This window comes from Salmo salar, chromosome 02 (genome assembly GCF_965601325.2).
Source record: "Salmo salar chromosome 02, fSalSal1, whole genome shotgun sequence".
Classification (NCBI taxonomy): Eukaryota; Metazoa; Chordata; class Actinopteri; order Salmoniformes; family Salmonidae; genus Salmo; species Salmo salar.
This window is the reverse complement of record NC_138292.1, coordinates 66,918,800-66,935,105: the sequence shown is the minus strand read 5'-3', so window position 1 is coordinate 66,935,105 and position 16,306 is coordinate 66,918,800. Positions and strand designations below refer to the sequence as shown.

The 16,306-nt window shown below is 49.8% G+C and overlaps 2 protein-coding genes across 7 annotated transcripts in view; both read left to right on the top strand.

The window, feature by feature from the left end:
• Nucleotides 1–5,437, top strand: part of LOC106590442 (histone lysine acetyltransferase CREBBP) — a 73,776-nt gene extending 68,339 nt beyond the window's left edge. For all 4 annotated transcript variants that reach the window (XM_014181510.3, XM_014181517.3, XM_014181503.3 and 1 more), the window contains 3 exons: nucleotides 364–487; nucleotides 707–962; nucleotides 1,778–5,437. In XM_014181510.3, the coding sequence (XP_014036985.3) occupies nucleotides 364–487; nucleotides 707–962; nucleotides 1,778–3,792 (2,395 nt within the window). In that variant the 3' untranslated portion in view covers nucleotides 3,793–5,437. The remainder of the gene's footprint in view (nucleotides 1–363; nucleotides 488–706; nucleotides 963–1,777) is intronic.
• A 46-nt stretch (nucleotides 5,438–5,483) lies between these two features.
• LOC106590400 (structure-specific endonuclease subunit SLX4) lies at nucleotides 5,484–16,195 on the top strand. 3 transcript variants are annotated; one of them, XM_045708088.2, is made up of 14 exons: nucleotides 6,024–6,086; nucleotides 6,252–6,892; nucleotides 7,005–7,221; nucleotides 7,498–7,716; nucleotides 8,045–8,319; nucleotides 8,545–8,843; nucleotides 9,002–9,248; nucleotides 10,572–10,741; nucleotides 10,988–11,134; nucleotides 11,260–11,429; nucleotides 11,670–14,578; nucleotides 14,786–14,888; nucleotides 15,169–15,504; nucleotides 15,640–16,195. In XM_045708088.2, exons 2-14 carry the CDS (start codon nucleotides 6,373–6,375, stop codon nucleotides 16,001–16,003), a joined length of 5,976 nt encoding a protein of 1,991 aa, XP_045564044.2. In that variant the 5' UTR covers nucleotides 6,024–6,086; nucleotides 6,252–6,372; the 3' UTR covers nucleotides 16,004–16,195. The 3 variants fall into 3 exon arrangements, with proteins under 3 accessions (XP_045564048.2, XP_045564040.2, XP_045564044.2); XM_045708092.2 differs by having other exon boundaries at nucleotides 5,484–6,892; nucleotides 8,045–8,310; XM_045708084.2 differs by having other exon boundaries at nucleotides 5,484–6,892.
• The last annotated feature ends 111 nt before the right edge of the window (nucleotides 16,196–16,306 follow it).

Genomic DNA, 16,306 nt, shown 5'->3' with positions numbered 1-16,306 from the left:
ACGGTAGATGCTGAAAGGCCTTCACAGAGATAGTCTGTTAAAGTGAGTTTGGGTATTTTTAAGCCAGTTTTAAAATTGCTTGATGGATGTAGTGGCTCTGACGGTAAGGTTGAGCGTTCCGTAGGCCAGTGGTTTCTAAACTCTCCTCAGGGACCACCAGACGTTTCACAATTTATTTGTAGCCCAGAACTAACTCACCTGATTCACCTATTCAAGGCTGGTTAGTTGACAAGTTGAATCAGGTGTGCTAGCTGTGGAATAGATCAAATACATGGAACGACTGGGGGTCCCCGAGGAGAGGTTTGAAAACCCCTGCCATAGAGGACCATTGGTTGATGAATTCCTACCATTTGTTTCCATAAGGTGTAAGTGGAGCACCATGTGCATGCTGGTGGAGCTGCACAACCAAGGTCAGGACCGCTTCGTTTACACCTGCAACGAGTGTAAACACCACGTGGAGACACGCTGGCACTGTACCGTCTGTGAGGTAAGACACACACACACACACACACGTGTGCATACATCCTCACCGTCTTTGGAGATTTAGACCATGTTCCTGTGTCCCAATCAATCAAATGAATTTTATGAAGCCAGTTGTCAAAGTGCTTTACAGTAAACCGGCCTAGACCCTAAAGAGCAAGCAGGCAATAGCTGTCCTCTCTGTCACTTACATCTGCCCATGCATGTATTAACCCCCACCTCTCAGGACTTTGACCTGTGTATCAACTGCTACGCCGCCAAGGGCCACGAGCACCAGATGGTCAAGTGGGGCCTAGGGCTGGACGACGACGGCGGCAATGGAGCGGGCGGCGCCGGCGAGGCCTCTAAGAGCCCCCAGGAGTCACGCCGTCTCAGCATCCAGCGCTGCATCCAGTCCCTGGTTCACGCCTGCCAGTGTCGCAACGCCAACTGCAGCCTGCCGTCCTGCCAAAAGATGAAGCGCGTGGTGCAGCACACCAAAGGTAATGAAATTGGTTGCTGGCATCAGTGTCCTGCCGTTGTGCCCTTGAGCAAGGCACTTAACCTCTCTAGGCTAGATGGGACGCTACCGTCCCACCTGACCAACATCCAGTGCAGGGCGCCAAATTCAAACTACAGAATTGTAAATATTTAACATTCTTGAAAATACACATGCAATATGTCAAATTAAAGCTTGACTTCTTGTTAATCCAGCCACGGTGTCAGATTTCAAGGAGGCTTTACGGCGAAAGCAAACCATGCCATTATCTGAGGACAGCACCCCATCAAACAAACACAGACAATCATATTTAATCCCGCCAGGCGCGACACAAAAGTCAGAAATAACGATATAATTCATGCCTTACCTTTGACGAGCTTCTTCTGTTGGCACTCCAATATGTCCCATAAACATCACAAATTGTCCTTTTGTTCGATTAATTCCGTCGTTATATATCCAAAATGTCAATTTATTTGGCGCGTTTGATCCAGAAACACCGGTTCCAACTCGCGCAACATGACTACAAAATATCTCATAAGTTACCTGTAAACTTAGTCCAAACATTTCAAACAACTTTCCTAATACAACTTTAGGTATTTTTTAACGTAAATAGTCGATACAATTTAAGATGGGATAAACTGTGTTCAATACCGGATGAAAACAAAGTGGAGCGTGCTTTCCGGTCACGCGCCTCTAACAAACAGTACACTTCACTCGACCCTCGTTCTGAACAGGGCTGCTTCTTCATTTCTCAAAGGAAAAACATCAACCAATACACTTCGATATATCCTTAACAATAACATATCTTATCTATTTTAGGTTGCAAGAGGAAGACTAACGGTGGTTGCCCTGTGTGCAAGCAGCTCATCGCTCTGTGCTGCTACCATGCCAAGCACTGCCAGGAGAACAAGTGTCCTGTACCGTTCTGTCTTAACATCAAGCACAAGCTTAGGCAGCAGCAGCTCCAGCACCGCTTACAGCAGGCTCAGATGATGAGGAGAAGAATGGCCACCATGCAGGGAAGAGCAATGCCCCAGAGCTTACCGTCCCCCCCTCAGGCCCCCACTACAACCCCCAACACCACCCCCTCACACCCCCAGCCTAACACACCCCAAACCCCCCAACAACTGCTTTCGAACCAGCCGCAGACCCCAAACGCTGCAGGTATGTCACCAGTGTTCCCTCCTCGCAACGGTCATCCCCTTACGCCAGCTTCCCAGGGCAAAGGGGGACCTCAAGCGTCTCCTGTACACCAGCAACAGTCACCTCTCCCCCCGCAACCTCCCCAACCCCAGCCACCCCCTCAACCTCAACAACCTTCTCAACAACAACCCCCTCTCGCTGCGGTCAAGATGGCGCGGCACATTGAGATGGTGGCCCAGGCGCAGCAGCAGAACCAGCAGAACTACCGGGTCAACATGAACGGCCTGCCACTGCACCAGCAGAACCCCCAGCCTCACACCCAGCAGCAGCAACGCATGGCCGGACCTATGCAGATGGTTGGGGGTCAAATGGTGGGACCCAGAGGGCCCCAGGGCATGCAGCAGCCCATGGCCCCTGGTCAGTGGCCCAGCGCTGGGGGAGCCATAGCGGGAGCTCAGCCTGGACAACCAGGAGTTGGAGTCCCTCAGGTGGGTCAACCCCAGCAGGGGATACCGACGCAACAGAGACCCATGATGTCTCCTCAGCAACAGGCTCAGAGGATGCTAGTCCCCCAGCCGGGGGGTCCCAGACCCCAGACGCCATCCCAGAGACCCGGTGCCATCGCCCCCAATGCCCTCCAGGACCTCCTGATGACCCTCAAGTCCCCCAGCTCACCACAGCAGCAGCAGCAGGTCCTCAACATCCTGAAGTCCAACCCCCAGCTCATGGCGGCATTCATCAAACAGAGAACGGCCAAGTACCACGCCAGCAACCCCCTGCAACAACAGCAGCCGGGAATGTTGGGAGCCCAGCCGGCGATGCAGGCTGGGGCCGGGGGGGGCCAGAGGCCCGGGATGCCCCCGCAGCAGCCTCAACAACCCACCGCCCAAGGGATGGCTGCCTTAGGACCCCAGGGGCAACTCATGAACCCTGGACACAACCCCCAACCCAACGCTGCCCAGATACAGGAGCTCTACCGGAGACAGCTCCTTCGACAACAGCAGCAGCAACAACAACAACAACAACAACAACAACAACAACAGCAGCAGCAGCAGCCGGCCCATCCAGGTCCGTTCCCTCCCCAGACCCAAGGCCAGACGGCCAGCTACTCTCAGCTCCACATGCAGCAGCTAGCCATGCAGGCCCAGGGCCAGCTCCCTCCCATGGCCCAAATGGGTCAATCTGGCATGGGCATGGACCCCACCTCCACCACCCAGAACCTCTTGCACCAGCGGATGCTCCAGCAACAACAGCAGAGTATCTCTAACCAACAGGCCATCCTCAAGCAGCAGATGGGCAGCTCCCCGGTCCTGCCTAGCCCCACCATGAGTCCCCAGGCCCACCTGCTGGCCAGCCAGCCCCAGCCTGGAGCTCACCTCCCTGGCCAATCCCCCATGGCCAAATCCCTCTCCAACCGGTCCCCTGCACCTGTACAATCCCCGTGCCCGCCCTCGCAACAACCCCCACATTCCAGCCCTTCACCCCAGGTTCAGCCCTCATCCCACCCAGGGTCCCCCCACCCGGGCTTGGGGGGCCCCATGCCTGGCTACATGGACCAGGGACACTTGGCGGAGCAGAGCGATATGCTATCGCAGATGAACACGCCCGCCAGAGGAGGGTTGAAGAATGACTTGGGCACGGGAGGGGATACGACGGGAGATACGCTGGAGAAGTTTGTGGAGGGATTGTAGCATTAAACAGGAGACTTGGGCTGTGTCCCAAATAGGTGGACACCCTATTCCCAATTAGTGCACTAGGGCCCTGCTCAAAAGCAGTGCACTATGTAGGGAATAGGGTGCCATTTGGGATTTATACAGAAACAACCCACACTCCCCATCCTCCACTGATGTACTCAGACTCTGGGCCCGTCCCCTTTTTGAGACTTTGTAATGTATATAAAGTAATGAAAAATCATTTTTTCCCTATTTTTTTTACTGACATGTACATAGTTTCAAGAGATGTAAAAAGAGAGAAAATGGGATAAAATGAAAAATGCCAACACTAGTAGGGGAATGTTGATGTTTCCTAAAACTGGTGTTTCTTCTTCCTTATGAGTCGGGATTTTGCAAATTGCTGTTTAAAAGACGTTTAAATCACAAAGAATATATATTTTTTTGGTTGAGACCAAAATGTGCTCAGACTTTGTTTTATTTGTTTGGTATTTGGTATGATGTCATGCCTTTTTCATTTTCTTTTTTAAAGAAAATGTACAAAACAATTGCATTATAGTATTCATACTTTTAATTTTGTACTTTTTTTTTGGTTAAAGTAAAGCATTTTTTTGTTTAGTGTTGAGACTGTAAAATATTTTTGTCTGGGAATCGGGATAGGTTTCTTTTCTCTTCTCAAGCTCTTCTCATTCCTGGGACATATATCCAGAAAATGTCTCCCTATTCCCAATATAGTGTAGTGCACTATATAAGGAATAGGGAGCCATTCCAGATGTAGCCCTGGCAATTGTAATCTAAAGTGTTGTACCATTTTTATAGATCCACCTGCATTTGAGAGGGAGGGACTCTTTTTCCTCTTTGTAACGTGTGTGTGTGTTCGAGGAGAACTATCCATTTGTATTGAAATAGGAAATGGACTATGGCAGTTTGTAATGCACTGGCATGTATGCAGAAACACTTGACACGCACATACACGGAATGCCAAACTCTCAAAACACAAACAAAACAAGGACAAAATCTCACTAGCCTGGAAACCGGAATCTCTGTCTTGACTTGCAGATGTAGAAAATTGTGGTTCTGTCATTTAAAAAGTTTGTCATCATTTGTTGTGTAAAGTTAAGTATATAAAGAGAACAGACAGCCGACTCTTATCCTGAGGGGGAATGGGGGACAGAAGGACTCTTATCCTAAGGGGGAATGGGGGACAGAAGGACTCCTATCCTAAGGGGGAATGGGGGACAGAAGGACTCCTATCCTAAGGGGGAATGGGGGACAGAAGGACTCCTATCCTAAGGGGGAATGGGGGACAGAAGGACTCCTATCCTAAGGGGGAATGGGGGACAGAAGGACTCTTATCCTAAGGGGGAATGGGTGTTCACTGCTTGACTGCTTGTTTGTTTTGAAAAGAGATAAATAAATAGTCCAGCTGTCTATCAACCCTCCATCCTTATTCCCCTCTCTCAAAAACACAAACTTGAATAAAACTTGGGGTGGGTTACGTTCTAGCTCCATATTGTAAATCATGCAAGTTGTTATTAAGCAAAAATACTATAAATATAAGGAAGAGCGAATGAAATCACTGTATAAACTGGTTAAAGACTCATTTCTTACTTATATACCATATTGTTAAATAAACAGTGTGAAACAGAAAACACTTGGAGTTATACTTCTGTGTCATAGTGGTTTGTGGGATTGTTTGCCCTGCAATTTTGATAGCATACTTGAACTAGGATGAGGTTGTGAGCATGTTTTAGAAAATGAGTGGAAAAGTGAGTATTAGGGCAGTCTCAGAATGAGAACAGGTAAAGTGAGTATGTGGGCTTCATTCAATAATCTCTCAAAAATCTATGCAAATTTCAGGTTAAACGGGCGCCCGAGTGGCGCAGCGATCTAAGGCACTGCATCTCATTGCTTGAGGCGTAACTACAGACACCCTGGTTCGAATCCAAGCTGTATCGCAACTGATTGGGAGTCCCATAGGGCGGCGCACAATTGGCCCATCGTCATCCGGGTTTGGCCGGTGTAGGCCGTCCATTGTTAATAAGAATGTGTTCTTAACTGACTTGCCTTGTTAAATAAAGGTTACTTAAAACTAAAAAAAAAACACACACAAAGCTGTAGCAAATGGCTGTGTTGCCATGATTTCAAGGGAGAAGCTGTGCATCAAATTGCTATTCTTCTACTGGTAATATTTTCTAAATGATTTAGTACTTTAATAAAGGGGTCTTGTAACGCATGAATCCACCCACCTCACATGACATGGGTAGACGGCAAGCCTGTTGTCACGTGACAGGAAGTATGTGAAGCAGTCGAATGTGAGTATTTTGATTAATAAACAAATTTAGCTCGAAATACATGTTTTCACTGTCATAGATGCAACTATTCAATGTTCATGCAGTAATGGCACATTCATTCCTAAATGATGCAGAATATTTATGCTGAAGAGAGGATATTTCACAAATGCCACCTCACATTTCTAGCTAGCTAGCAGCATTAACCTCCATGGCTCTCAATCCGAGAGGCTAGCTACTATCAAAACAATCAACACATCTAGCTAGCTATCTAGTGGCGCAAGAAGCAGACCACTAACAGTCAAATACAATGGACGACTCCGATCAAGACTTCGTGGACCTCTGCTCCAAGTTGCTCAAACGTGTCCGCAGAAAAGCAGGCGAAACCGAGAAGAGAAGTGTTGCAGAGCCCTCGTTCCAGGACACTGCGAAAGACATACCCACCAAAAGGGTGACGACTAGGAGGAAGAAGAAAGATGTTGGCTCAAGTTCAAAGGGAGCTTTGGGTAACAACTCTGAACACGTTTCCTCCATCTCTACCACTTGTGATGAACCAAACCGACTTCCCTCCAATACAGATGAATCTAAACAAGCAGTGGTCAATGGAGGTATTGAACTTGGTGTAGGAAAGAATGGTTCATCAGTGGCTGTGGATGTTGCTGGGTCTCGTCCTGAGGATAGGGGAATGGGGGTGAAGGAGAAAGTGCTACACAGGATGCAGCAGTTCAAGAGAGTCAATCCACAGAAGCTGGTGCATGGTGAGAGGAATCAGCCTGCAGCAACAGGGAGTGAAAGTGACAGTGCTGCTCCCCATCCACTGCCAGATAATGGTGAGATCCATCACTGTGTCTCACACTCTTTGGTGTGTATTTTCATTCATTGGTGTGTACACTCAATGGCATGCTAATGACCTTTCTCTCCACCTCTGCCCTTCCTGTTCAGTTCCATCCGCCTCCACTCCCCTATCACTGGACCCCCAGGTGGATGACTCGGATGAGGCCCTGGCCCTGCGTCTACAGGAGGAGCTGGACAGGGAGGCCCAGGCTGTGGCCCAGGGTAGTGCAGTGGACCTGGAGCAGGGAGGCCTGTTCTTCTGTCAGCTCTGCCAGAAAGACCTGTCTGCCATGAGCCCCACAGGACGCACCCAACACATCAACAGGTAGGGACGACTGGAGCTGGACACACACAGACACTTGCTCTCTCACCCATCTAACTCCAGAATCTGTCTGTTAATGGAACAGTCAATGACTCCAAAGAAGATACTGCCTCGTTTCCTTTCCTGATCTTGAGGAACTGGATAGGTGAAATCAAGTCCTCTTGTGGCTTCTGATGTTTAGCCTTCAACAATCCAGTGTTTTCAGATCAGATGAAGGAAAGGAGACAAGGAAAATAAACCAGTTTACTTTATTGGGACACCCCATGTCCCCCTATCCAGGTGTCTAGACGAGAGTGAGGACAGTGCTGCCCCCGCCCCTCCTCCCGCTCCCATCGTCCCAGAATGCCTCATCTGTGGTAAACGGTTCAAGTCCCAGAAGAGTCGCGCGGCCCACCTGAAGCGTTGCTCCTCCACGATGGGCGTGGCTCCTGCCGTGCTGCTGCAGGCTGTACAGAGACAAGTTGCAGAGGGCCTGACTGACAGCACCGCCAACCAACCGTGAGTCACCCTGGCCTGATTGGTCCCGCCCCTTTGAACCATCAACCAACCCAAACAACTTGACTGCTATTACTGTACATTAAATTGATAACTTTGATGTTAGAAGCATTGAGTCGTGTTCAAGAGGGTGCAACATACTGAACATTGCAGATAGAAGTGTACTTGATAGAGCTACGTCGTGCCCTACTGAACCGCCCCTGTATGATGCTTTTGGGGCCTTTCTGTCCCACCTAGAGAAAGAATGTAGGAGAAACACTGCGTTGTTCAAATGCGGGAGGACAATAAACTATTCTATTCCACCCGTGAATAACCCTCTCCTCTCCCCCAGTCCGCAGCCCGGAGGTTCCAAGCGTAAAGGCTCCACAGACCCCAGCCTCCCGGGCAGGAAGAAGCCCAGAAAGAAGCCCCGTGGCCTGGACGAAGACACCATGGTGGCCATGGCCCTGTCCCACTCCCTCCTGGAGCAGGAGAAAGAGATGGAGCGGGAGATGCAGAGAGAGTTACAGAGGGAGATGGAGAGAGAAGGTGGTCAGCAGCTCCCAGCCCTCCTCCCTCACATTTCTCTGTCACCATTGAAGTGGAGAGCTGAACCAAGTAAGACGAGTAAGTCACTATCTTGACTGAACCTACATATTGTTTAGGCAATGCATTATGCTATGATTATAAGGATGCATTTGCTGTGACGAAAAACAATTCCCCTTTATTATGTAAGACAGGAGCAAACTATACTAAATGCATTGATATGAAACTATATATGTATAAACATTCTGATGATGTTTATATGATTAATATCATAGCCGGGTCCTTTTCTCTTGACCCCTCCCCCAGGTAAGGGGCGTGGCAAGAGGAAAAGGGGTGCACCCCCTCGCCCCCCTCCCCTCCTCCTGGTCCAGGACTCGGAGACAGCCCTGAGGCGACTACAGGAGCGCGTGGCTGGCCTCCTCCTCCGTACCCGCGGCCCCTCGCCGCCCACCCCCACACGCTGCCCCAGCTCCCTGCCCTCCTGCAGCACTGGTGCTGGCCCCCTCTGGCAGAAGAGTGCATTGCGGGACGGAGGGCCGAAGGTCATCTCTGAGTTCTACACCCCAGAGCTCAGAGAGTTTATACAGCCTTGGGTGTCTGTAAAGGTGAGAGCCCATGTGTGTGTGTGTGTGTGTGTGTTACTCATACTTTCACATCTTTGCTTCTAATACTCTGATTTGCGTTAAAAGTATGAGTGTATCTTGATTCATATAGTCTTTTCATTCACACTTTAATTTATTTCACTCAATTTGTCTTCTTCTAGATGGATATGGTCAGTTCCACCAAGGCAATGCCTGTATCCTCCACCAACCTTTCCTTAATAGAAGGCGTCTCTATGACCAGGCAATCTATCCCTTCCTCCCAACGACCAGTCCCCTCTTCGCTCCCTTCCACCCCAGGGACAGGGCACCTTCCAGTGGGCAGCCAGACTCTGTGTGACCTGATGGAGCTGGCTGATGAGGGAATGACCCTCACACAGTGGGGCTATTCTACCCCAGGACCTGCAAGAGGTGAGAGCTACTCCTGGGAGAACTGTTATATACAGGAAACACACAGGGGGAAGAATGTGCACAAAACACAAAGACATTGACATGTAAAAGAGTGGACATCCAACCGACTGAGCAGGACTGGAGTTAGTGTAGGAGTAATACAACCATGTCATAGTCTTCAATCTGACTCCATTACCATGTGAATGCTATAGGTCGATAAAAGCGTATCCCATGGATCTAGTCAAGGTAGCGAGCCTTGCATCACCACTCAGAATACTAGTGTGTCCAAGATAACCCTTCTGGAGTTATTCAGAGGCTGAGAGACAGAGCTAATTTCTTGTGATCAATGTCCTAGCATAAAATGATTGATTTAACCTTAGCTCAGAGCTGCACAGTTAGAGGCCAAGCATATCTCCTGTGTGTAGTATGAATGACATTTACCATTAGACCATACATCTAATAATAATTCACGGAATATTACTCAGAAATATGACCACTACCGTTCTTATCTATCTAAAAGTAATCAAATGTATTACACTTGTGCAATTAGAATGCAATTATGAAATGGTACATACCAGAAGTCTTCAATGTCAAAAGATACAACATATGTAAAAGACCCACTATGGTGTAACAGAAAGCTACACCAGGAGATTGGTTTCCAATGACTCCATGAAGAAAGTTTCCACCCGTCTTTTACTCTCCCCTGAGCTCCAGATCTCAGTATCTCCCCTCGTCTAATTAACGTCACTTTGTTCGGCCAAAACAAAATTCATTAAAATAACTCACGAACTCCAGAACCTCCCTTATCTGGATGGTAAGAGCTCACATCTGGTCGCTCCCTCTTTGAACTGACCGCCGTCCAACAGACGGAATAACACAGTAACTCTGTAACAATGAATCCATAGCACTTACAGAACAATGAAACATTATCAACATTCACAGCTCTTTATGAACTCTTGAATCAATCCAAACACGACAATGTAATTCACACAGTAACGTCGTGCTCCCAGGGTTCTATGGGAACGTCCCGCCCCGGAGAAAGCCACGGATAAGGTGTGTTTGACTTTTGTGATAGCCGTCATGTGGTCAGCCATCCAGACAATGCCATACATGATGATGGAGTCCTCACTCTGGGCCTCGGCGCCTGGGAGGTCGTTAGACGCATCTTCATCGCTGGCCTTCATCGTTGTTCACACGTGTTCACTCCCTATTTTTCCACTACAGACACAGGATGTATATACACGCTCACAGACATGCAGATTAACACACACACACAGCATCCCTGAAAGTCAAACCTACTGTACCTCTAACGTTGTTTATCTTCCCTCGGTCCCTCGGACAAAGAGAACACTGCTACAGACTTCCACCTAAGTGGCTTTGTTCCTGAGGGCACAGACGAACCCCCTGACCTGTGTCTCAGTGGCTTCATCCCAGAGAGCATTAGAAACACTGAAAGCCATCAGATGAGATCTCTTCCTCAAAGCAGAGATACCAACAGGAGCAACCAGAAATCAGTAAGGGACCTTTTTTAGAAGTCTTCCACTCTATTGTATACGTTTTCACAACTAGACCTTGATTAGCTGAGTCCAGTGTGTTAGAGTAGGCTTGGAGCAAAACCCTACACACACCCAGTAGCTCTCCAGAAAGAGGGTTGGCCACACCTTGGTTAATATAATCACCATCACATCATAACTGTGTTGGACACTTGTTGCCTGATCATTGTTCTGTGCTGTTAGCCATTGTCTGTCTCTGACCCATAGGTGGCGCTGTCCAGGCTGGCCTCAGACCTGACCAGTATGGTGAACAACCCCCAGTTCAGTGATGTCCAGCTACAGGTGGACAGTGGGGAGGTGTACTTCACCCATTCATTCATGCTGTATGCTCGATGCCCCCTGCTGGCGCAGATGGTGAGTGCACGTGTGGATTTTGCCTCGTTATATTTGCTTGTATGGTTCTCATTTGAAACCATTAATATTTCCAGTTGAAATTGATTTGTTTTTTATCTCTCGTTCCATCCCTCTCTCTCTCCCAGGTCCATGACAGTGGATTCGGGGTGCAGGAGGATGGCATGCCCTCAGCCCAGAGGGTGTTGTTGGGTGAGGTACCAGGCCAGGCGGTGTATACCCTACTCCAGTACCTCTACACAGCCCACTGCCCCCTCACACACACCCTGCTGCCACACGTTCAGGAGCTGGCAGCCAGGTAAAGTCTGACTCAACACCTCCGCCTGGATGGCTAGACTGGTGTTTAGGTGATGTGACTTCTTAGTAACAGAATGTATTACAAAATTCTCAGGTAAAGGGTGAGTTAGAATTAACCAAAAAACATATTGTTCTTTATCCCCCTTCCCCTCTTGCTTTCTGTCTCTTTCTTGCTGTCTCTCTTTCTCACTCTCTTTCTATAAAACTCCTTCTTTCTCTTTCTCTGTTTTCTCCTCATCAGGTTCAACCTGGAGGAGCTGCAGCAGCTGTGCCAGCTCTACCCAGCTCAGACAGACCTCCACAGAGGTGTAGAGGGACAGGGGGATCAGTGGGGAGACTACCCAGCCCAGGAGCACCAATCTGGGGGAGAGGAGGAGCACCCAGACCGGGTCTTCATGGAGCTCCTCCGCTCCATGTGGAATGAAGAAGAGGTTGAGGAAGATGAGGACAGAGGAGAGGAAGGAGGGATTGCGATGGAGGAGGGGCGAGGGGATGGCGTGACGATAGAAGATGGAGAGACGAACGAAGAAAAGGTGAACGAAGAAGAGATGGAGGAGATATATGAGTTTGCCGCCACTCAGAGAAAGAGGGATGAAGGGAAAGAGAGTGAAAAGGAAGAATCAGAGGAGGAGGGAGGAGTGACATTTTTCACAGAGACAGAAGAAGAGCAGGAGGCTCCAATCCAAACTCACTCATTGGCTGAACACTTAGATAAGGGTGAATTAACATGCATGACTTCCCCTCAAACAAAACCTCCCAGTTTAGAGGCAGACATAGCTATTGGTGACATCGACACAGACCGGGGGAATCCAAATAGGATAAAAACTGACCTCAACAAATCAGAAGGTAAAGATCTAGAATGTTCTAGAACAGCCACCATGGAATCAGACAGAACAAAACAATTTGAATCAAACGTCACAAGCTCAAGAAGTGTTGGAGAGGTATCAACGACAAAAAGCCTCCACTCCAGTCCCCATGACGATCAACAACTAAACGCTAGTCTGGACCGTAGCTACAGCCGCCTCTTCTCTGACTCTTGGGGGGTCTATGAGACGCAGGAGGAGCCCCACACCTCCCCACCAACACAACCATCCTGCCACTCCCAACCCCCCAGGGCTATCCAGAAACCCTTCTGCTCCCAGCCCCCCAGGACCATGGTAGTGGAGGGTGTGAGACAGCCAGAACTCACCTCCCCACCCCCACCGTCCTCCCGCTCCCAGCCCACAAGGGTAAGGGTCGATGGGGGTACGAGACAGACAGCGATCCCTACCCTCCAGTACTCAGCCATTGAAATCATTGACCTCTCCATCAGTCCTCCTCTGGTCCCTGGTGTATCCGCCCTACCTGTTCCTGGTTTGTCCCCAGGGGAAGTGACTAACACCGGGGCACGAGTTAGGACGGAGAGAGTGGTTGGAGGAGGGAAAGTTCCTGTGTGTAAGGAGTTACTCCAAGAGAAGGTACCGTCTAGTCCAGAGGACTTAAAGAGAGAGAGTCATGGTCCGTATAGTATTTCTGTACCCGTCTCTCCTCCTCACAGTACCAAAGAAGAACCTGAGCTTATAGTTCTGTCTGACTCTAGTGAAGAGATGGAGGTAGGGGATCTAGGACCTACCAGCCCCTCTCCACCACCCCCTACTTATCTCTCCCAGAACCACCAAGGCTACACCCCAATCACAACTCAATCCAACAAACCCACCACGATAACCCAATCAGACACAGAACCCAAGAAATCCAGCTCGAAGGAGAAAGAGACTATTGGTGGTTCTGTGAGGGATCCTTCAGATCAAGGCCTAGATCCAGATCCTCCTGGTTCTACTAGTCTCGTGGACTGTTCTGCAGAGATGTCTTGGCTCATCCCGGCCACTCCGCCCCTGCCGTCCAGGAGGACCAGCTCTAGCTCTACCCAGACCTTTAGTAGCATGCGTCGCACTCAGCTCTTTCCTAAGGCCAACTCTTCTTCCTCCTCTTCTGCAGCGTCAGTTTTCTCCTCTCCCACCCTCCCTTTCAGGCCTAGCCGCCAGACCTCCACCACCTCCAACCCACCCAGGCTTTCTACACATTCTGCCCAGACAGAGTCCTCTATTTCTAGGCAGAAATCAGACAGCAGAGGGCTTCGGCACTCCAGCTTGGGTCTCGACCATGACGACCGCTCTTCCCAGAAATACAACAGTGGTTCTGGATTCACAGTCCCCTCCAAGTCCCAACCAAAACGCTCCTGCTTTCCCCGCCTGACCCCCTCTCTCTCCGTCATCCCCCCACCAGACCCCTCCACCAAGGGTACCCCTCTCCACAACATCCCCCAGCCATACAGCTCCACTCCCCTTTATTCAGATCTACCCAAGCCCTCTGCTCCGTCTCTGGCCTCCCCTCTTCTGAGAGACGGGGAGGGGGACAACGGAACCAGGCAGAGAGGGAGGGGGCTGGGGATCTCTGGGAGCCCATGGAAGAGAGGGGGACAGGGGTCTCTGGGCCTGTCCCTCTCGGACCCTTCGGACCCATCCTCGTCCCCACATAAGGAGTCCCTTACCCAACCGAGAGAGAACAGCGGCTCCCCCGGACAACGCCGACCATCCACTGAGTCTAAATACTTCCACAGCCCAGGAGATAGAGAGACGGAGGGAGAGAAAGAGAGGGGGGTGAGAGAGGAATCAGATGAGATGATGAAAATGGAGGAACTGGAAAGGAGTGTAGTGAAAGAGGAAGAGATGGAAGAAGACATGGAGAGGTCCAGTAACAGCTTTCAACAGAGCTTCCTCGGGATGGACGAGCCACCCATGGCCTTCGATGACTCCTGGGGCCTAAACGCAGGAGGAGGGGACACGGACGGAGAACGATCCCAGGCAGTGTGCTTCAGTCTGAGGCTAGAGAGCAGCGGCAGTGGGGCTAGTCCTCCAAGACAGGGCCGGAGAGATGGAGAGATTGCAGGACCATCCTCTACTTTTACCCCCTCTCCTCCTCATCCTAAAGCCTACACCACCCACTCTCCACCCAACACCGCTACACCCCAGGCCAACCCAGAGATCAACGCTAGCCTCCTGGACGCTGAGATCTGGGACGACTGGGGGCAGGAAGAGGATGAGGCTCTTCCTCTCTCTCAGAGGGTGAATCCTGTAGCTCTGGCTCAGAGAGTGGCCCAGCTCAAGACTCCAGGTAATACACTTTCAGCAGTTATACCCCCTTGTATAGAGGTTTTAATGTTTAATCTAGCTAGCTCGGGTTCAAAACCAGCCTTATTACTTTGTACTGTTGAAATATTGATATTATTCTGATCCATAAATGCAATAAACATGTGAAACACATTCACTGTTTTGTTACATCTTTTCTTATTTCTCTACCCTTTGACCCCTCTCTCCACAGTGGCCCCCTGTAGGAAAGGCCAGCAGGGCCCCCTGGTCCCCATCACCCCCATGCCCAGCTACTCTGACATGGACACACCTGACCTCAAGAACAAGCTCAACAGGTCTGACTCCCCCAACACATCACCTCAGAACTGTCTCTGATATCTCTGCCTTTTTATGAGTTTTTCAATTCATGTGGTCATTTCACTCCCACCATGTTAAGAGACCTAGCCTGGTCTAGACCCCGGTCCTTCTTCCTCCATTGAGTTTTTTGATGATATGTGAGATTACAGGAGCACAATGTATGGCAGTTGTCAGTGTACTCTGTCTATACCTCCCTCCATCTCTCCCTCTTCATATAGTAAAAGTCTGTTGCCATCCTGCTCTGTGTCCTCCCTCTAGATTCGGTGTGCGTCCTTTACCCAAGCGCCAGATGATCCTGAAGCTCAAGGAGATCCACCAGTACACCCACCAGGTCGTCAGCTCAGAGTCCGAGGACGAGGCACCTTCCCTGGGTCGCCCCAGAGCCGTCGGGCTCCCACCCACCACCTCCTCCATGGAGCCCACCAGAAAGCCAGTGTCCTGTGCCCAGACTGGGGGGTTTAAAGAGCCTAGTGGAAGAGCAGCACCTACCGTCTCCCTGGTGAAACTGCCTGGTAGGGAGGAGGACATGGAGCCTCTCTCTGCCTCTCAGGGATCTAATACGTCCTCCACAGCACCCAGTGAAGACTCTGAGAGGTTAGCACTGGGAGTGTTTTTAACAGCTGTTGTTCATGTATGCATTTGTCTAGAATACTTTGACTGCTAAATTCAAAGTCAAATGTACTGACATTGACACTCCTCCGTTCATCTCCCCCCCAATCTATTCTCCAGGTCTAATCCAGAGCAGTGCCTCTCTGACGACTCGGATAACGACGATATTACTGCCTCGCAGTCTGCCTCCAAGCTCCAGGACAACCTCGTCGCTGTCCGTCGTTTCATCCAGTCAGACCCTGACCTCTACGGGCAGATCCTCCACTACCAGCCCCTGGTCCTGTCAGACCTCCAGGCCAGACTCAAGGCCGCGGGTATCCGGCTGGGGGCCGCCAAGCTACTAGACTACCTGGATTCCCAGTGCATTACGTTTACCACAGCCAAGCCTGGACTGAGGGGAGGAAGAAAGAGAAAAGGGAAGGGGGTGACTAGGGCTGGAGGGAGGGGAAGGAGAGGGAGAGGGGCAGCCAAAACGGCAGATTGAAGTTACCTTTGAGGGGATACAGTGGAGGCAAAGGTGGATTTTGAAAGGATTTGCGGGAAATAACAGTCTAAACTAAATCAGTGGCAAATAAGGCTGTAACGTGTTACTATCATTCTGAGTTCTAGTTGGATGTTGAACTGTTTATATTGGTTGGATGTTGGACTACTATAATTAAGTAATGTTTGTTCTCTTCCTAGTGTCAAGTCCTATCTTTGCAGCGTGCTATACTAGTCTGGACTAAGCCGTTTTCACTGAGTTATTGAACTATGCTGTCCACAAGCCAAAATAGTTAACATTCAAAAC